Here is a 22,180-nt window from a genome sequence, read left to right on the forward strand (position 1 = left end):
TATTTGGCTTTTCAAAATAAGAGTCTATACTCCTGGCACGGCTTTTATGACCACCAGGATGTCCGCTAAAACAACATAAAATGATAGAAAACAACTAAAATGGACGGTTGGGTATGCTAATCGGTTGTTATTCTAACTTAAAGTCACTCTACGAGACATGCTAGAGCTGATATAAAGTTCAGAACCTTTATTGTGAAGTTTAAAGGCGAAGTGACGTCAGTAAGGGGGTGGGTGTTTAGCTGCCAATCCAGCTTCAGACAATCTCTTCCCTCATTGGTCAATCAAATCAATGGTAAATATTAGTTATTATATTATATTATATTAATTAAAAATAAATATTTGACACTTGCAGCAGTTAGCCGTCATAACAGGTGTTAATTGTAATTATAATTTATGTTTATATTAAATACAATTGCCTCTGAATGAACATTTTGGATGTTGAATTTTAAATCGATGGTCTATATTTAATTCTTATTCATTAAACTGAAGGTAAAGCCAGAGGGGACCACAGAGCAGACTCCTCTTATTGCTACTGGCTGAATTTTGCTTGTTTACTTGTCGGTCGTTCAACATGGTCACCATGTAGGAAGAAATACGATGTGGTAAAGCAGGTAGACCACATGACATCCCTGCTCCACTATAACTTGTTTACAATAGTCTGAAATAAGACACCAGCGTAAAGGTTTTCTTTGTTCTAGTATTTGAACACGACAGCAGCTTTACAACTTAAGGGTACAAATGTGCTCATTCTGTGACAGCTCAGCAAATATACCCACCATTTTAATGTACACATGTCAAATAACACTGTAAGAATGACTATACTTACACAGGTGCAGTCAAATAATCTCCATTTATTAAAAACAGAAATGCTTAGAAAATAATAGCAGTACAGTAAGGTGCAAATTACAGTTGAGACATGTTGCATTTCAACTAGTGGTGACATCCTTCGCCAGTGATGTTACAGATGATGTCAAGACTCCAGATCAATGATGTTCCAGTCAATACTGAAGAATATCACAAAATTACAACACAATGCATGGATCACACAGGAATGCTAGGAAAGACCGGAGTGAAGAAAGACCAGATTTATGAGTCTTTAATTCAAGTTTTGGTTTTTGTCGCCCATAATTTAAATGTGCCATGTGTTTTAAGTTGTCCTCTCCCCTCGTTTTTAAAAGATGAACAGAATAAAACCCTCTCTGGACTCAGTCAGTTTGAACGGTCAGGAAGGTGTTGCATGACTTCAGAGGCTTCGAGGCTGCCTACACAGCTAGACTCCGACACGAACGAATGAGTAAGTGAGGAACAAAGCGAGGAAAAAAGTCCGAAACAGAGTTTAAGATTAGAGGAGAAGCAGCAATATACTGTGATATGTTGCCACTGCTGGTGCCAATATCACACATCACAGGCATGAGGCCGAAGGCAACAGTGGCAAGCAAACTGAAACAGATTCGTTTCCACTAATACGATGGAGAAGACAGACTGATTTGAAAACACAGATATAATAATGACTTTTCTTATTACAATTCAACTTTCCATTCCTTTCAAAGCTGTGCCTAAAAGTGCAAGCACAGTCCTGGTTACAGCCATCTTTTCTTTCTAAATATGTAGAAGTTAGCATTCAATTACAGTATTAGCCTTCCAGATGCTAAAATAATCAACTGGACATTTTTGTTTGATTAACTGGGGAAGATAACTCACATACTGAATCTGAAGAGGATGGAAAAATACTGAGGTGCTCAGGCTCTTAACAACTACAATCACAGGACCTTCTGTTGTAATACTAATGTAGTCCAGAGGGGCTGTGAGCGCTGTTTTCTCAGAGCTACATCACACTGCTATGAGATGAGGTTTACTTCATTAATATATGTAAAAGCAGAGAACAAATCATCCCCCAGAAACTCTGTAAAAGGCTTATTTCTTACTCTATAAAGAAAGGGAAAGCTGGTTCAAGGAGCCAGTTGAAGTTTCACTGCATATTCTAACTATCAGGATATGCTTTCAAAATGACATTGCAAAGGTCTGTGCTGATATAGAGCAGTTTACACAATATATACACATCACACGTTTATAAACGTCCTCAAATAATTCCTATTTAAGGCTGCCTGCTGGAAAATAAAAGTTATCAAAAACAGTTGTTGCGGTAGGAAACCTGCCTCGCGTGCGTCTTAATGTTTGAGCTGGCTGACTCGTGCTCACTTCCACACCAGAACGATGAACAAGGATTAAATCAAACTCCCAAAGCATCTGAAAATTAAATGACTGAGCTGCAGTAATGTTCACCACAACACAGATGGGTCAGAATCGAGTCAAAGGAAACGGTCAGTCATGTAGTGATTCGACAGGTCGGTCAGTACGCTACGTTAAGGCCAGAGGGAGGTTGCCAAAGTGGAATTGCACTGTAATGAGATCTGTTTTATCAATAAAAAAGAAAAACATACAGTTTAACCAATATTGTTTAAATTACTGTAAGAGAGTGGTTGGACGACTGCGGAGCACCTAAGTATTTCATCACACACAGCCTGTCCCACAGGCCTGCAGTCAGCAGTGTATCCCCCCATGTCCCAAACACAGACAACACAGGGCTTCACAGTCAACACTGCACTGGATCTGTCCAGGAGGGAGAGCGGGAGGAGGTTTCACTCTTGGCAGACAGAGATACTTCTTACAGTTCGTGTCACGGCTTGCCGTCGTGACCCTGCCGTCTCCCTTTACGAGCTCTCCAGAGCATCGAGGACTTTCATGATCTGCTGCTTAATGACCTTAGTGGCGTCGCCTGCGTTGGGTATCAAATATCTGAGAAGAGAACGGAGGAACCAGTAGTGAATTAACAAATGACCGCCAACAAACACAAAATATTCTCTGTGATATTATTATTCTTCTCATGTTTTTTCACAGTAATGTCTGGACTGACGCAGCAGTTCCCTCATCCAAGACAAGTTTCTCCCAAGACAGACAATAATGTAAAAACTTAACCTCAAACTTCTGTTTAGAGTTTCATAAACATTAATAATAAGATAATTGGAGTTTAGCTTCTCATCCATCGCTTGTCAGTGACAAATTTGCATTTTTTCTTTTCAACAAAAAAACAACCCCTACCTCAATAACATGCTGTAATGTTACTGGATAACTAACCAAATGGCTCTGAGGGCCCCTAAAATGAAAAGAATCAGGATGTTAAATCTTAAATCTTTAATCAATCACCTCTCAACTGCCGATATCTCCACTCCAGCTGAGTTGTTAGTGCCAAACTTGAACGTGATCAGTTCTGGGTGCTTTTTTTTGGATGTGATCTTCACCACAGAGTTCAGAGCTTGTCTGGACTGGATGTAGGCGAAGCCTTTCCTCGAGGCGATCTCCCGCAGGCAGTACATGTGAGTCGCTGTGATCAACAAGTGGCTGGAAAAGTCAAAAGATTAACAAAGTCAGTATCACGATTCATGGATTGCTGAATCATTACAACACCTCTTGTTGATTCATGTTTAAGGAAGTGGAGATTAGTCATGCTGAAATGCGTCTTATTTCCCAATCCCACCCTCCACACCCATGACAGCTCGGGAGGATGTAGGGAGGATGTGGTCAGGATGTCAGGTGATGAATATTTTTACTCACCTGGGGAACATGTGACCGGTTTCTTTCACCTCATTACAGGGAATGTGATGCTTCACATCTGGTTTGTTTATCCAGGTTTGAATGTTGACAATCTCCTTCCTGTCGTCGTCTGACATGGAGGAGCTGTCGATCTCATCTGAGGAGCATTAGATACAGGTTACTATTTCATTTTTCAAAATAAAAGTCAATCTCATCCAAATAAAAGTTCTCACATTATCAAAATATTTTCAATCTTCATTTCTACTGCAGCTACATTCAGGCGGAGTTTACCTGTATCGTACTCCTCTTCATCACCAATACTGAACACAGGCTTCACCCCGCGGTAAGGTTTGCCGACGCGGTCGCTGCTGCTCACGTGCCTACAGATGGAACAGGGCAGCATCAGCGTCAGTGAAGGATGTGATGAAAAGTCACATTAAATACACAAACAGCAAGGTTTCACACAAATAGAAATGGCATGACGAACTCCAGGCTGCAGTGAAACAGTGTTAGCCCAAAACTGCCAGGTTATGCTGTTAAATACAAAGAAAGAGGTTAAATGAGACATTTAGAGCTACAGGAGAACTACAGATTAGTCAGTGTATGATATTCAGGGCTATTTGCAGCTAATCATTGTTTGTTTTTATCTTTTATTGTGCATGTTTCTGCATAGCCCTGGCTATCATCTAACAACTATAATGAAATGGAAAGACAGACTGTTAGGAGCATCTCCAAGCAGACAGCAGTGAAGCGGAAGTTCTCCCTCACTGATTCAGGAGTGAGTTGTGGATGTAAACATGACTCAATGCTTCCTGAAAAGCCGCATCAGCTTCAGTGGTGCTGAACGTTGTTAGTGAAAGCATGAGGACAGACCCTACACATCTCAGCCTGCCCACACCGTATGGGGAACGTGTGGTGTTGTAACATGAGTGAGCGGTGTGGGCATACTAAGCATGCGTTAATGTGACAGACTAACTCTCCTACAACCCAGCGGACTGCTGCGGGTCAACAGCCAGTGGGGCATGCTGGTGACAAACAGCTCGATGTCAGGGAGCTCTTACCGATCTGGAGTCACCTTCTCTGGCCAGGGCAGATTGAAAGACATTCTAGCGTGGGATAAGGCACAAGGTTTGGTGAACTTAAGATACAAAAAAAGTCCACTGCTGTGCACGTCACTACAGTCTTTGAACATTATTACAACCTACATGGCTCACACTTGAAGATGTGATCAGACAGGTGTAAATTTGTAGTAAACAGAAATGACAAAGTAGCAGGAGCACCTGATAAATGTTTGCTATTTTTTGTTGGAGTTTATTGCAGATTGAAAAAAATAATGTAATATTTGTTTTCTAGATGAAGTGACTTAATTGTTTTGTGTTTGTGAGAGGAATCATACAGTTGAAATTTCTAGCAAATTTTCACCTAAAACCAAGAAGCCAGAGTATTTAGTCCTGTCAGTTTAAAGGGTTATGGTTTCTTAGTGAAGGGTTTAGAGGAGGAACTCGGTCCTCACCTTTCTACAGGGGTGGAGGTATTCTCAATGAAGCTGATCATCTTCTCCTTCACGTTTACCGACTTCGACTTGAGAGCGAACGTCATTTTGTTGACCAAAGACTTGACACCTTTGCTGTCTCCTGGGCTACTGAGTGATTCTCCCTGTATCAAAAGGAAAGAGGATAATACATTTGAAGAAGTAAAAATGTTTCCAACATAGAGCTGAAACAAACTGACAACATTTTGCCTCTGTGATTTTCTTGAAGTCAAACTGCTAATGTGTGTGTTCGCGAATGTTTTGGCCACTTACATCAGCAGAGCTGAGGCTGCTGTGAGATCCTGACGTGCTGACGATCCAGTGGACGTACGAAGAGTCGAGACCCTCCACATTCATGTCGACCAGATGTTTTTGGAGAGCTGGAATCACACAAATCTCAGTGAGTTTTCACAAATATCCAAACATAAACACATACACTGGTTATTTGTGACAGAAGAAAAGTATGGTGAGAAAGTGTACACTTAACATATACGTTATCCATGAATGTTTTCTAGAGTCAGATAATCTACTCACCCATAAAACCTCCTTTAGCGATGCTGACATATTCTTTGTTTTTCTGTAACAGAAAAGCTTTAATTAGCAAGGATGTTAGCATTTCATGTTGCAATGTGTGTTCCCTCTAGCTACGTTCTCATCCCTCACCTGCAGGAAATGTGCCAGCACCATGTTCATGTACATGTCCTCCTCCTCCCTCCCACTGCCCATGAAGCATAGGTGCTCTCCACTGGCGATGGAGCCGGACTCCAAAGACTGCTTCTGAGCCTCCAAGAGGGACTTCACAGAGAGAGCAAATTCAGAGGGGTTCTGGAGCATCTGTGAGAAGAAAGGAAAATATATTTATTACTCCGTATATTCCATAAATTTCATGGACTAACCTTAACACAGAAACAATATCACTCTTACCAGGTCGGAGTCCAGGTGGAAAGCTGTAGACAGGTGCCCAGAGTTGTACTGCTCGGCAGGCCGACAGTCCACCACAAAGAAACGGACCCCATCCTGAAAGTAAAACCGAGTATTATCAGGTTGCAAATTCTTCTCTCTCTTTCTACCCACAGGGTTAACTTCAAAAGGTTAATACTTTAATATTTAGTTGAGAATAACCTCAGTGACCTGCTGCAGCTGGTTGGCCTGCAGGATCTCAGGGACCGACACGGGGAGACACAGGGCCTGACTCAGGTCAGTGTCCTCTTCTTTAAGAGCCACCAGGCTGCTACCAAACAGATTCTGGTTCATCTAACGGGGCAGAAAAAACAGGAAACAATGAGTTCTCTTGTGCAGTTGCCTTTAGCTCTTTGGTAGCATTCTTGTTTCTGCTCAGTATCAAATGGATTATTCATCCATTCAGAGCACCTTACCTTTCTGAGTGACAAAGGGGTCTTGCTCTGGTAATACTGGGCCAGAGAAATCAAATCCTCTATGTCTTCAGCTTCCAGGAGAGAAGGAGACGATTCCAGCGTTTCTGTGACAGAGAAAGCCTCGTTTAAGTCAAAGGTTTAACATGATTTTGAACAAACCGCAAGTAAAATGAGTCAGACTTACTAATGATGTCCTCTTTGCTTTCTCCCTCTTGTGAAAGGATGCCCTCTCTAAGAACAAAAACAAACAAAGACAAACCACATTTGCATTTAAGGCTCTTCAGCGTGATCATGTGTCTGTACTGTATCCACTAGCGGCTGCTTACTTGGCGTTGACGAGGATGATGAGCATGAGGAAGAAGATGAGGAAGGGGTCAGCCTGTTGAAGGTAGAAGTCCCACAAGGCCTGGGTAACATCAGGAAGGCAGTGGCTTGAGAACAGACTGCCCATCTATGGAGAAAACATAAACACAGTCACATATATACTAACAACAATAACATGTCAGAATGACTCCGACAAACAGTGACCGCTTAAAAGAAGAAACACACACCCAGTTGATGGCGTAGGAGTCGGGTAGGATCTTTTTGGTGTCCAAGAAGGAGCAGAGCTCCGGCTCGTGGTACTGCAGCAGTAGTCTGTACAGGTGGAAGGGTCGGCCGTTTGGCACACAGTCCCTGAAATGAACATATGTGACACCGGTTACAATTCAAGTCTATTTCATGTCTTTTTGTTAGCTGAACGTGAGGGATGATTAAATAAACATTCAGACCTGGGGATGTATTTGTTCATGAAAGCATAGAAGCAGTTGTAGAGGTCACTGCGAGGAAGCTGAAGCCCTAGTAGAGGTTTGAGCAGGTGGGGCCAGCTCAGCTCCGGGGTGAAAGAGATGTTGCGGGACTTGCAGTAGAAAGTGATGACCGACTCAACATCGGACACCATGTCACTCCTCTCCTCCTCGGATACTCCCAGCTGGTCTAAACACACAGGAACAAAAGCATGAAGCGTTAGTAGTGTTCTTCTGGAAACATCTACAGTTGACACTCAAAAACAGGAAGCAGAGTAGAATTACAGCAACTAGCTGATAAAAATAAAGTTAATCGCCAACTATTTTGACAATCAGTTCATACTTTCAGTCATTTTCAAGCAAAATGTTCATTTGCTGATTGCAGTTTCTTGAATGGAAGGATTTGCTGCTTTGTCATTTATGACAGTAAACAAAGAGTCTTTGGGTTTCGGACTGTAGGCTGGACAAAGGAAGCTATTTGAAGACATCACTTTTGGCTCTGAGAAATCGTGATGACAAGTTTTTTTTCTTTTTTTAACATTTTATAGACTAAACAATCAATAATAGAAACAATTGTTAGTTGCAGCCCACAAGGAGAAAAATAACAATAAGACAAAGAGCTTATCAGCATGAAAACAGCACCTTTTCTGTAAGCTGAGTTTTTCTGGACATCATTCTCATGTGAGGCTTTCTATTTCGAGCTGTATCAGATCTTGTTGTCGACTTGTCAGAAAAGCAGACTAATAAAAGTAATTTGTTCCTCTGAAAACCTGATGATCTTCTTTACAGACTGGCAGACCCAAAATTAACATGACCCGTCCTTCTTCTCTCTTGCTGCTTCCTGGTGAGTGTGTCCCATCTCCTGCCTCAACTTGAAACACACACTCACCAGAAGGTGCTAGAAACGTCACTTTCTGTAGCTGAGTGTTTCACATTTTCTGCTCAGAAATCTGTTTGATGGCTGAACAGATTATGTTAATCATTTTAATTCAGCATTAAATGAATACTCCTAATATAAATACAGAGTAATAAGGTACAAAGGGTAATGAATCCAATTTTTACATGCCAAACTAGCTGCCACTAATCTGACAATAATGAGGTAATATAGGTTAATGTTCACACAAGATTTGGCTCCTCCCCTATGTTCCATACATTCCCGTCCTTATCAAGTTAATATGTATGAATTATGTGTTTATGCTGCGAGTTGTTCCTTGGAAACACTTGTGTTAGTGTAATAACCCAGAATCAGGGCTGCAAACCACTGAACTTCCTGTTTCTGTTGGTTTTCCTTGCGAAGCCCACGTGTTTCCATGTCATAACATTTTTATTTTTTCCATTTTCAAACTTAAAAAACTTCAGCCTTTACAGACGCCGACTCTAAAAATAAGACCAGTACTTTTCATTCTGAGGGGGATTCAGATCCTGGAGCTGCACAAACAGCTAGCGGCTAAATTCATCCTGTTAATGTTGAAGTGCTGACTAGATACTTTTTATTGCAGCAAATCCAAAATGAAGAATTGTGTTGGGGAATTTACTCACCAATCAGCTGCTGACTGCGGTTGTGAATGAGGGTTTGTTCTGGTAAATCGAGGACGCCATCCCACGGAGACAGGCTGTCCCCTTTTCCAGAGACATTTAAAGCGATCTGCCAACACAAAGCAAGGAATCACTGCAACACATGCAGCTACTGAGTGACTAAGAGACACTTGATGATCACATGTCACAGACTGAGACTGATCTATAATCTCCATTTATGACCAACTCATTTGCAGCGCTGCAGCTGTGTGAAATGATCCATTAGCTTGTGATACGTGTTAACTACTCAGAGACAAACACCAACAATCTGTGCAATCCAGTAACAAAATCAACCAGCTTTAGTTATTTATCAGATAAGAATGATTTCACACAATGCTACACCAAGTGAACGGTCTTGTATTTCCCTTTCAAATGTGATAATAGATATTACACGAACATCTTATTCAAAGTACAGAAGCTAAACAGAAAGGTGCAGTAGATAATGCCACTTTTCATAGAATGGCATTTAACACGCATGTCCAACAACACTGTGATGCCTTTGGTAGTGTTTACTAGATAACAAGATGAGCACAGGTGTTAACAGATTGTCTGAAATGCTTCATAGATATAAAATATGCTGCAGGAATGTGGTTTCAAACAAAGCTGACGCCTTAATTGTGGGTGTGTCTGTGTCATAAAGAGGGGACAGCCTTTATGTCAGCTGAGACTGAGCTGCAGGTCCGTCCTGTCTGTTGACTTTTGTCTGACGATAAATTCCCACCCATTAAGAATGTGGACTCTAATTATAGAAGAAGTACTGGCTTCAAGTGATACACATACACTGTAAAAAAATAACTTTCAGTCACATTACAAGGGAAACTGCTTTCATTTTCAGCATGCATGGACAGATTACCATCAAGCCTCTTCTCACCTTCCACATCTTGGCCCTGTGTTGAGCCGACTGCTCCTGGACCTGGACGACGCCTCGGTCCATCTCCATGTCAGAGCCGCCAGAGTCCAGAGCTTCGGCTAGATCCTGGTCCCTGAGGAAGCACAAACGGCACAGAGTCAGAAAAGTGAATAATACATGATACATTTAATTAATCTTAGTGAACCATGAAAGAAAGAAGAATTATTGTGTGTGACATGTTTCAAATAGTCCCATCTTATTGACAGATCATTTAATTACAAAATGATCATTAGTTGTTATACAAATTACAACTACACAAACATTACTTAGGTTGAAAGATTTTCAGTTTGCCTTTTCATTACTACTCAGCTTGGCCATTCATCAGGAGATTTCCCTTTGCAGGCAGATATCACGACTTATAAAGATATGGCTAATCTGTTTTATGAGGACATTAATCTCCAGTGTTAGCTCTTCAACTGGTGCTTTGCCAAGCCCAGTACTTCACTGTCAACTTCAAGACTACTTTAATAATGTTCGTTAATGTGTCTACGATGGTTCTGGTTATATTCGAGTTTAAAATATCACATAAGAGGAACAAAGTGGAGCTAAGTTACAAGCTAATGTTTGTGACTGAAGGGAAGCAGAACTCGACAAACACCGGTACCTCTAGCTAGTTATTGTTAGCATGCTGGCTAACAAGCTTCGCCTGTGAAACTTGTCAACGCGAGACACAAAGAGACAAAAATATAAACTAATTGAAGGAAGCTTTTTTAGTAATACATGTCCGTCTTAATTGCTGAGCTGGTCATTTATGAGAGCCAACTTGGCTAGTTAACATTAGCTGGCTAGCTGCCGAGCAGTAACGGTACCGAGCTGGTTTCGCACTAGCGTTCACCGTCAGCAGGACAGACCGAGTACGCAAACTCATATTTCGTGACTATGAATCGATACTCTGTCAGATGAAACCGACACAAGTGTTTGACAACCGCAAACACGTCTCATATAACGTTAGTCCGTAGAGAAATGGTCTCACCAGCTGCCCTGAAGAGCTTCCTCCACGGCGTCCGCCATTGTTGTGTTGACGGAGACACGTCAAATGCCGTCAACACGGCCGAGGTGTCGCACAACGCTGTCAGGTGATTAATGAGCCATTTAAAGACAGTCTGGTGATGAGTCAAGTAATTGTTCTGCTCAGAGATTTAACAAAGCTGAGGGTCATATTTGTTGAAACTTTGTAGTTTTTAAATGCAGCATTTATGATGAAAGAAACGTATTTCCTGATATTACAGTATAAAAGGCCTTAATGAGCCTGTAGGTGTTGACAGGATTAAGACTGTTCCTCATCAACAACACTGTGTTGTCACTTCAAAGCAGCCCCCGTGCAGGCAATGTGTTTTAATTAACTTATCTTCATAATGTGTGTTTTGGGGATTTTATAAATGTATTTTAAATTTGCAAATTGATTGAGAAAAAGCTGTTTTTTATATAAACAAATGAAACAACTAAAGAGTAGTGCATATGAAAACAGGCATTTCTGATGACATGTTCAAAAGGGACTGGGAAGAAGTGTACATTTATCTAATCCCACCCCCTCTCATTAATCCTTTATCTGATAATTCAGCATAGGCTCTCTTATTTAATCATTACTTATGAATACATGAATAAATACATACATACAAACATAAAAATATAAATAATCTATAACCATGTTTTGTCCTGCAAAATAAAATTTAGCTTATCAACCATTATCTTATTTATTATAGTTTATATATTGATTACTTTTGTCTTCTATAAACATGTACTATTCCCATAATTAATGATATCTACATATTTACACACATATATATACATACATACTCACTTTGCTTCCTGTAAACAAAAAAATAAATAAACAGGAAAATAAAATTAATAAATAAATTAACAACGAATACAAAAAACATCACAATCCCCTAGTGAATTTCAAAGCCCTTCATAATCCCTGTTACCACTAGTAACATTAAAAATGGCTCTGAGGCCCCTGAATGGAGTTCAGCCATCGTTAATTTATTAGTCACACCTGTGGTTTTTATGCTGACTTGACAAAACTGCTTAATTAATCACACGTAGGTTTACTTGTTGAGGGTTAATGTGTTGTTCCTATTTTATGAAATGATGACAGAAGCACAGATATAACAAAGATATAAAAAAATGAAGTAGTAACGCTCTCACACAGGTGTTACATTCTTTGCCTGCAGGTGGCAGCATCAACATGTCGTCATCTTTAAAGCAACATTATGTAACTTAGTGTTGGTGGTACAGTGTCTTGTAATAGGATGAATGATGTCTCTGCCTCAGCCACCCTGCCCCCGTCACTTGTTTCTGCACTATGTAACTTCAGTGAGAGGGGAGGATCACAGTGTAACACGTTTACTTCAAGATATCGTTATGACAGCTGTGTTGCACTCAGAAACTGTGGGGGGCGCCAAATCACACAAAATGCAAATTATAAACTGCTTAGAAATTCTGCTTTACTAAGGGTGGTGCAGGTTAGCATGTATCAGGTTAGCATCTTGTTTGCGGACTACTTGACATTAAAGGAAAAGTTTTTTTTTAATCCAATTTAAAATGAATTGAAAAGTTCAGACAAAAAGGAAAATTGTTTGTGTCTACTCACACTGAACACTGAAATGGCTCCATACAGCTCGTCAGGTGTTATCAAAGTGTCCAGAAGCTCAGAGATCCCACATTGATTTGGAGAGACATTACTTCACAATCTTCACTGTAGCTGCGTAGCTAAAAGCCTTAGCATGCACCCAGTCTGAACGGGTTGCAGGAGCTCGCCCTCGCGTCAAAGGTGTAAATGTCTTTTCAAATCAATTCTGGAGACTGGGATTACACTAAACGAGCTGTATGGAGCCATTTTATGCTTTTTCTCTCAACTGTGAAGTCCCCATCTACTCCAACACTTTCCACCAGTATGAGGGTGAGTAGATAATGACTGCATTTTCATTTTGGGGTGAACGTTTCCTTTCAGATGAGATTTTAATTACACATTGGTTTCATTAGCTGCTGAACATTTAATGAAGAGTGTCATGAATTATCTGTAGAAGTCAGTATTGGGCAGCAGTAGCATAAACGTTACAGACTACCAGGACGAAACACAGACAAGAAAGAAAGAGACAATAAAGCAACGTAAAACTGTGAAATTCATTCCAGGAATTATAACTTTATTAGGATTCATATTCTCTTTTGTTTTGGTCACCATACATGTCGCTGATGAAGAATGTCCGTGTAATATTTATCAAACAGCCAAAGTTAATTGGATACCCACAAATTAATTCAATTTCTCAAAGGTTTACTTCTTGTTTGATTGTGTAAGTTTAAGAAAGACGGTCTTTGTTGAGAAGTCGTCCTCACCAGCTGCAGCCTGGAATGATTTGGTTCCTTCGTATTACAACATTCAATAAAATTTAGCCATTACTGCTGCGACGTGAATGAATGTCACAGAACAAGACGTATTTAAATTTAGTTTTCTAAAAATTAAAAAATGTTCCAAACATACAAACATTCAGCGGCGATGGCTAATTTTTATTTTACAAAGTACAGATGCTACTCGAGAACCAGATCATACACAGTGCCAAGAGATTCTCGGGGCTGCATGTGGGTGGGAAGCAATAAGGCTCGGGTTTGTGAGAATATAATTTGAAAATGTGAGGAAAAAAAAATACGACTGTCTTCAGTTGAAACCAAGTATCGCATGAAAAATAAACATTTTACAAGAAAATAGAAAATAAATCATGTTTATCAATTGAAGTGAGCTAGGAAAAAACACTGAATATCCAATCCCTTGTGACATCTTCTGACACTCGAGGCAATTCAAAAAAAATAACATTTTTCAAAAAACTAAAGACACAAAGCTGTTTTAAGTTTATCTAATCAAAAGTGTTTTGCCCAAAATCTCTTATAGTTAGAGTTTTCCTAGTGTTCAAGACAGCACGAGCATTGCATTTACATTTATTTATAAAGTGAACATGCTGCACAAAGTATATAAAAAAAAAAAAGAAAACAGGCGATCCCATAATTTAAAAAAAAAAAACACTTCAGGCTGCTAAGCTAAGTTCTCTGCTGCTCCGTGTCCATGGGATCAATTCCAGCATTACAAACACAGACATTACACATTTGACTATAATTTTAATCTTGCATTCAGAACTGATAATGTATGTTACAATAGGAAAAGGAGCTGGACAAAACCACTTTAGATCAGCATAAATTAACAAGTGAACAGTCCATTAGAACTATATAAAGCTCTCACAGTATTTTCTGTAGATTTAAAATTGTCACAAAAAGCCTTAAAGTCAGTTATCCGTTCGACAGACTGCGCACACTTCAACTCCCGTTTTCTTTTACATAGCGACTGTTAATTAGACAGGTATACATGGCCCTTCATGTATGTTTTTTCTCTCTGAACACAATCCTTCTCCTTACTGAGCAATAAACGGGTTTGACGACTGAAGTGTCAGCGTTGATTAAGACCCCCCCACCCAACATCCCACCAAGTCAGACCCAGATTACAGCCTCTGCTTTGACAGTGAATAGAAATCCTTCTCTCTGTGACAGCAAACCCCTCGAATGTGATGTAAACACGGTGTGTATATATATCCAGGGCTCTTACTTACATAATCCAGTACTCACTTTTTACAAATCAAAGTTAAATCAGACAGTTGCACTTTTAAACACAGTTATGTTGAGCGATGAACAGATTGGCGATCGGTTGGCGGATGTGAGTTACAGTGTCGGAGGTTTCAGCCCATACTTCCTCGCCACTTCTGTCTGGGCGTACGCTGCATCACATAACGAGTACAAATGGGCCATCTCCATCTCTGACTTGGCTAGGTTAATCGCCTTGTTGAACATTTCTATTGCCTTGTCCAGATTGCCCCTGAAAGGAAAGTTCTCCGGTTATTTCAAGCACTTCAAGAAGTCTTCTCATGTGTGGACTGAGACAAGCTGTTAATCTCACCTCTGAACTTCGATGGTTCCCATAGTTTCGTAGGCGAAGTCACATTTGTTGTCGATTTCAATTGCCTTACTGATGAGCTCTAGACCCAAGTCGAGGTCTTGTTTCCACTGGAGCTGTAACAAACTGGACAAAGATTGAACATTTAACAACAGATGCATGGTTTACACATATGTTATCTTAATAAATGCCTATACAAACAGAAAATGCCTACCCCTTGTGGACATATGTGGTAGCGTTGTCTGGTTCCAGTTCAATACACTTGTCATACATCTCGTCTGCTTTTCCAAACTGCTGCTGATCAGTCAGAGCCTGAAAAAATACACAGTTGTGTTGTACATGTTGAACACACCGAGCACATCAACAAGGCCTATAGCTAATTTTTTAACATATTGTAAATAAGCAGAACAAATTAGTACTAAAGCATCAACTGACGTGTAAAAAGAAAATCATGTTTTTGGTTCTGTACCTGAGCGTAAAGAGCGTAGCCCTCGGCACACTTGGGGAACCTTCTGATGACGTCCTCAAAGCCGTCCATGGCTGTCTGTACTTGTGACGGATTGTTTCCAGTATATGCTTGTCTGTACTGAAGAGCACAAGAGGAAAAAAACACACGAAACTCAGCAGCTAATCTTGAAGCTGTAGCACTCATTGCTGGTACAGAAAATTCAGTTTATCTATTAGATATGTTCGATAATGGCACACTTGCTTTTCAAATCGTAAGTTGAGTACTTACAAGAGCAAAGCACTTCTGTGCCTGTGCGAGAGCAGAGTCAGGCCTGAGCAGGATGCACTCATCAAAGTCTCCCACCGCCTCGTCCACCTGGTCCAGTAGGATTTTCAGCTGCGTGGAAATAGAGACATTAGTGAGTGCTAATGCATAGAGCGAAAAAACTTTAAAAGATAGCAGTTGTCAATAGACAGCCAATCAATTAATAAACTTGAGGAAATCAGTTGAGCCACACTCCCACCTGTCCCCTGTGGTGATAAACATCAGGGTTGCGTGTGTCGATCTCGGCTGCCATGTTGAAATCTTGTGTAGACAGCATAGGCTGCTGCTGCTGCATGTACATGCTGCCACGCTTGATCAAAGCGTTGGCTCGTAGCTGCCAACATGTAAAACAACAATAGAGAGCGTGAGTTTGTAGTCGCTTACAGTCCTACTAATCCATGATCCCAGTAGTTGAATTGCCGTGAGACTAAGCTGTCGAATAAACAGTCCGTACCTTCACATTAGCGTCGTGCATGTTGATTACCCGGTCCAGGTCGGGCTGAGCAGCAGTCGCGTTACCGATCAGCAGGTAGAATGTGGCACGCAGCAGGAGGGCCTCGGCAGTGTATCGACCACCTGACTCGATCTCCTTGGTGCATTCACTGATGATTTTGTCGTAGTTCTCCTCCTCCATGTACTGCTTTGCCTTCAGGTAGCCAGAGCTGAAGAGGTGAAAAAAGAAATGAGGTAACGTTTTAATCTACCTGGGGCCTGAGAGGGAAAACGCAAGACTTTCTGGCTCCGGAGCCGCTGATTAGAAGTATTACAATCAAGTTATGGCACGTACACACTTACTCATAATCAACAGTGGCAACCGTTTTTAATATCTGAGCTCAAAAACTGGAACAGAGAAAAGAGTCAATAAGCCAAAGTCAAATATTAGCTAACCACATTCATAATTTAGCAGACTTCAATTTCCTTAATGGATTAAAGTATTGGTATGCTGCTGTATGTTAGCCTACATTAGATTCAGCTGTAACCTGACAGCAACAAAATGCAGGTGGCAGCAAGTGAAGATGAAAATATGGATCAAACATAAGATAGGGTTTAATTTGGACCATTGATTGTAAAGTCTGAGTTCGACCCAGCAATAAGTGATAGTTGAAAATGTGACTAGGTTCAGACTGACTAAATTTTGAGTTGTCTATTCCTCATTAAAAAATCTTGCTGAACAGCATTTAATGAATATACACGTGTTAATAAACCACATATACCCAACCTATATTCAAACTCTTTTAAACTACATTTACTAATGTTTGGGAATCTTGTCTTTGGTTGGCACAACCTTCGTCGTCACGCGAAACATTCGGATGATCTCCAACATGACATGCTCACCATGGTAGCAATGTAACAACACGACAAATGTTTGTTCACTGATGAGTGTGTTGTGTTTTTAAAGCTCCACACAGATTTATTTGATCTAAACAGTGATAACTAGGGTAATGAACAGTAAATGTTTCAGTGCAGGGGGACTGGTTGTCCACCTGCCACTATGTTATACAAAAAATAAAACCTGCCAGCATTCATGTTAGGCTCACAGAGTACGTTATCACAGTAAGTGACAGTAAGTAAAGCCGTTTCTGATTCTGGTCAGTTCCTTCATCTGTCTATTGGTGAAACACTGAATTTGATGGATGTAGCTGAATCACTTTGTTCGTGCATCAACAGTTGGTCAATATTTCTATTTGTCCAATAAACTGTTCTGTAGAAATTCCTAACAAAAACAAAATTTCCAGATGCACACCAAACTCAGAGCTGGAAAACCTTCATTCAGTGAACAACTCATGATCTCTAGCGGATGCAACGTTTGGGATTTGATTAATCAGTGCCCTGTTCTCGAGCACCAACTTCAGGTCAAACATTCTCTGCATGATATCTTTAATTCTTAAACTCTAAACTTAAGTTTGGCAGTTTTACACCCATTATCTTGCTTGTTATACATTTCTCTGAGCTTACAGTCACAAGGCTTTTTTCCCATTTTGTTAAGTCAACCAAGGGTCAAAGATCCATGTGAAAGATTCCCAGCAATCTTACACTTCCCCACCTGCCCACCAGTGACGACCTGAGTGCTACCTGCTAAGGTGTTACTAAGTAAACATCGTCTGACCTTCCAGTGACCTCAGCTGCCTCGCCCTCCTTGTCCTTGTCTTCATCTTTCTTCTCCCCTTTCTGCAGGGGCTGCGAGATGATGTCGTCAGTGAAGGAGCTGAAGTAGGATTTGATGAACTGAGGAGAGGGCATCATCGGTTCACGGTTCTACAAAAGAGGGGTTAAAAAATAAGATTACTGTGATAATTCAGAGAAATTAAATTAAAACATGTGTCTCGAAATTGGACAAATACCTTGTATTTGTCTTTGGCCTTCTCCTTTCCCAGTTGTTTCAGCACCTTGTCTGCTAGCAACATGCTCTGTTGGTTCTGGAAAGCCTCAAGAATACACACCGCTGTGACGTCTGCAGGACACACGGGGAACAAAACCAACAGTAAATAAGTCGCACAATTCAAATGAAATTGGAAAATATTTTTTTAGAAGAAAGGAGAGAGTCTCACCCTCTAGACACTCCTTCTTGTTGTCTAGTTTTTCCAGAGCTTTGGCCCTCCTGAACAGAGCCTTGACATAGCGTGGATTCATCTCCACGGCCTGACTGCAGTCCTGTACCACTTCTGTCCATTTACTCTGAAATATGAGTTATAAGATGATAATCTTCTAAAACATATCTGCATCTGAATATACAGTGTGAATGGAGAGACCAACAGCATATACGATATCTGAAAACCAATAGCGAAACTAATCTTTGAAAAGGTCCGGTGTGCAGGATTTAGTGGCATCAGGCAGTGAGACTGTAGAGTGCTACAGACTAAACACCCTTTGCCTCAACATCTATCATAGTGGCCACTATAAACACACAAATGTGAAAGGTGTTTAGTTTGTCCATTCAACATTGCGTCCAACATGGTGGACTCAGTGGAAGAGGACCTGTTCCCTCTGTAGATAGAAAATCATTCTAAGGTAAAATAAAAATGACAATTTCTCAGTTTCAGGTGATCATGCACTAATGAACATGTGACTCTGAATATTATATCCCATTTCTGCCAACAGATCTTCCTAAATCCTACAAACTGGACCTTTTAAACAGAAAATCTGTAACCAAGACATAAAACACAATAACACAGTAAAAACATGGCCGGCAAATATCAGCCAAAAAGGAGGAGAAACTCTTTTAAAAGCATTTTTTCAATGAGAAAACAAGTCTGAATAAGCCACCAACATTTCACTGCTGAAGACTGGAATGAAATTTTCTTTACTGATTAATCAAAGTTTCAACATTACAGCGATTTGGAGATCTTTTGTGAGCAGAAGAGGTTACGCTAACCTCTGTGAGGTAAACCTTCGGTCACACATGAGGGTGGAAACTTTTGACTTTTTGATTGTAATGATTTGCAAAGAATCTGCAACACATTGACCGAACAGGAGCAACAACTTTCCTACAAAGGTATGCAATCTCTTCTGGCCTTAAGCTGCAATCTCTGCACAGAATAAAAGGCGGCGTTGCTAACCTGCTGCTCGTAGGCTGCGGCTCTGTTCTGGTAAAACGTTGATAAATCAGTCTTCTGCTCTGTGGGACACAGTCCGATGGCCTCCGTGTAGCACTGGATGGCGTTCTCATACTTGCCAGCCTTGAAGTACTTGTTGCCCTTGTTCTTTGCTGCTTGGGCCCGATCCAAAGGGCTCTAAATGAAAGGGAGAGAAAAGGAAACAAATATTGATTAAACGGTCCTCCCTGCGACTCAGTGGACGGCTCTAAGGATTGACGACCCTGAAGACGATTTTTTGTCTACATAATTAAGAATCGCTCAGTATCTTCAGAGAGGCTGTGCAAGTGAACTGCACGCTGTTGGGACTGAATGCCATCAAACTGACAGCCAACCATCACTAAAGACCATTTTCAACAACTATGTCTACAGTCAGAAAACAACTGTAATACTAAACCACCTATAATTATGCTGTTGCCCAGGAGAAAGATGCTTACCTAATTGCTGACTCCTTTTACATGACTACACATTAATACAACATAAAACTTCGTATGAATCCTGTCTGATTTATCAAATGTCTGTTAACTTACATTTCAATATTCTCACAAAAAGGATCTATTGACCTCAAACTCACTAAATACTGCAGCTAAAGAAGACACTTTATTGGTTTCTACATCGTGAATGGACTATCAACGACTCACACTAGTTGCATAAGTCAGACTGCACATTACCCTGCGTGAAACAACACAGTGAGTGAAGTGACAGTCTGTTACACTATCTAATAAAACTACACACGCCTCAAACAGCCTGATTCAAATGACAGCCGTCCCCCGCCCCACTCGTCTTTCTGAGAAGATCACGTTAGCTAGCATGACCAAAAGCGAAACGAACAGCTTGGCTACCAACTGTTAAAACGTCATGCTCTCATATTGTTCTCATAACCGCGTAATTTACCAGCAGCACTCACATATTCATGCCCACCATGCTTTCTTTACTGGCCCTGTCATGTTAACACATTTACAACCTGGCTAGCTAACCTAGCTAACGCTAGCTACCCTGATAACGTTAGCTTACGCGACAGGCTAGCTTAGCAATTACCACTGGCTAATCCAGCAGCGGTGAACCGGTTGCTATCGGCCTCGCTCTGGTGAAGGTAGCTGTCAGTGACGGTGCCAGGAGTGTTAGGTGTCCTTGACTGGGCTGTGTCGGCAATGACATGCGTGCCCAGAAAGGTGTACGCGCCATATCAAGGCAACTCGCGCTAATGTAGGCAGTGTTGCAACACATTAGCACCAGAGCAGAGCGGAGCCGTTAGGCAGCGGGGGGACGTTACCATGTTCTCCTGCTCCCGGCTGGCTCGTGCTGCGCCGTCTTGGCCCTGCACGGGACTGGCGCTGCCTTCTGGTGTTTTCCGCTCCCCGGTCCCTTTCCTTTCCTTCGTCCGGCTGCGGTTCCACAGGTACACCGCCCCGACTCCCAGCACTATGGGAGTCCCGACTAACAGGGCCAGCTGCCAGCGGGGTAGTCCAGTCCCGGACTGCGGCTCGACTGGCTTTGAAGCAGCCATGATCTACAACCGAGCGATAGTTAGCCAGCCAGCAGCAGCAAACAGCGTGAGCGACGGCCGCTGCTTCTTCTTCCCGTGTTCCGCGAGGTCACTGGCACACCGAGGAATCATGGGATACTGGCGGCCGAGTGGCGGGGGCTGCGGGTACTTGTAGTTCGAAAGTGCCATTTTGTAGTCCAAACAACACGAGAGCAGTTTTTTTAATTTCTCAAATGTATTATTATTATTATTATTATTATTATTATTATTATGACAATCATTATGAAAATTATTAATATTAACATATTATTATTATTATTATTGTTAATATTATTATTCAGTATACATCAGTCATACCAGTTCAATGTATAAGGAACAGAGAAAAAAAAGATAAAAGTAAAATGGTAAAAAAAAAAAGTAAATAACTCAATAAAAAATGACTTTCCTCAGAGTAAATATAAATTACTGAAATGCATTTCTCATTGGTTACCAGATTAAGAGGCTCAAAGTAACAATCATTTTCAATTTAAATTAATTTAAAGGATTGAGTTGAATCGAAGCAACCTCAGAGCAGTAGGTTCTCTAGGACTGTGCCAGTGGTGCATCTGAGTCTGGGTTGTGGTAGGCCATGCACCCAACAGCTGTGTAAAATTAGTTTGAAATGTGCATCATGTAATCTGTCACTATAGCACACAAGAAACATGTTAACAGGTGTAATTACAGCATTAGCCTACGTTATCATGTATTTACTGTGACGAACTGTTCGCACAGTATCTGAAGTTATAAAGAAAGGCCTAGAAAGAAACTAGCAGGCCTGTCACCAACAAATTTACCATTTAATTTGCAGCAAGCTGATTGAATTGTTTTATTTTATCATTGTTTTTAAATTAAATTAAAATAAAATGTACCAAATGTGTGATGCTTTTGAATCTTTTAAAATGTACAAAAACTCTCTGTGTATGCAGGTTGGCTGCAGCCACCAGGTGGCAGTGCTGCTGACTTTATTTATAAAGCCTTCCTACTGCCTTCACTTGTGCTGTGCAGGAATAACCACTTGAGTTAAAAGTGCTGTCTTACATGTACACATTATTTTTGTAGGAAGACATTGTGGACAAATGCTTATTGCTGTCATCAGAAGACAGTACTGCCATGTAGTCAACTTTTTCCTCATAGTTAAGAGAATGTTCTTATTGATTTTTAGCATCAATTCACTACGTTTTTAAAAATTCTGATCAATGTGGATTTATTAATGGTTCACATGTGTTTGTTTTTGTGTCTTTGCCAAGTTCATTCTCCACTCTGTCCCATTTCAGAGCTTTGTGCCGCTCTGTCTGGACACTGCTGGAGCTTGACTGGTCAATTTGTGCCCAAGGCCATCTGTCCTCAACAGCAACCAGCACTGAACACTTTTCAAAGTCAACTGTGTTTACACGCCTTTGTGATGAAGAGCTCTGTCCTTGCAGCAGCATAGACTTTTCATGGGATAACTATCAATTCTGCTACTAAAATCCAACACGTGATGACACAATAACTTTCTGTACTGCATGTGTGGTGCGTCTCTCTCCAGTGACCCGGCAGATACTGCTGCTTTAGACAGGTGAAACAATAAGAATAACTGATCTTCT

At 40.8% G+C, this 22,180-nt stretch overlaps 2 protein-coding genes across 5 annotated transcripts; both read right to left on the minus strand.

Annotated features, from left to right (window-relative positions):
• Window positions 1–831: 831 nt before the first annotated feature.
• tbc1d23 (TBC1 domain family, member 23) lies at window positions 832–10,837 on the minus strand. 4 transcript variants are annotated; one of them, XM_084355409.1, is made up of 19 exons: window positions 10,742–10,837; window positions 9,730–9,841; window positions 8,823–8,928; window positions 7,269–7,473; window positions 7,050–7,173; window positions 6,825–6,949; window positions 6,683–6,729; window positions 6,499–6,602; window positions 6,254–6,376; window positions 6,047–6,139; window positions 5,786–5,956; window positions 5,657–5,699; window positions 5,396–5,502; window positions 5,105–5,247; window positions 4,653–4,697; window positions 3,883–3,971; window positions 3,613–3,748; window positions 3,205–3,399; window positions 832–2,796 (listed from the first exon to the last, which is right to left on the minus strand). In XM_084355409.1, the coding sequence occupies exons 1-19, from the start codon at window positions 10,777–10,779 to the stop codon at window positions 2,712–2,714; spliced, it is 2,091 nt and encodes a 696-aa protein (XP_084211535.1). In that variant the 5' UTR covers window positions 10,780–10,837; the 3' UTR covers window positions 832–2,711. The 4 variants fall into 4 exon arrangements, with proteins under 4 accessions (XP_084211535.1, XP_084211534.1, XP_084211537.1 ...); XM_084355408.1 differs by having other exon boundaries at window positions 6,245–6,376; XM_084355411.1 differs by lacking the exon at window positions 4,653–4,697.
• Window positions 10,838–12,893: 2,056 nt separating this feature from the next.
• tomm70a (translocase of outer mitochondrial membrane 70 homolog A) lies at window positions 12,894–20,662 on the minus strand. The gene is made up of 12 exons (XM_084355609.1): window positions 20,343–20,662; window positions 19,034–19,207; window positions 18,026–18,152; window positions 17,819–17,928; window positions 17,584–17,732; window positions 15,931–16,138; window positions 15,676–15,810; window positions 15,441–15,548; window positions 15,174–15,290; window positions 14,919–15,016; window positions 14,708–14,830; window positions 12,894–14,626 (listed from the first exon to the last, which is right to left on the minus strand). Exons 1-12 carry the CDS (start codon window positions 20,574–20,576, stop codon window positions 14,473–14,475), a joined length of 1,737 nt encoding a protein of 578 aa, XP_084211735.1. The 5' UTR covers window positions 20,577–20,662; the 3' UTR covers window positions 12,894–14,472.
• Between the last annotated feature and the right edge of the window lie 1,518 nt (window positions 20,663–22,180).

This window comes from Pagrus pagrus (genome assembly GCF_965226575.1).
Source record: "Pagrus pagrus genome assembly, chromosome: 6".
In the NCBI taxonomy this organism is placed as follows: Eukaryota; Metazoa; Chordata; class Actinopteri; order Spariformes; family Sparidae; genus Pagrus; species Pagrus pagrus.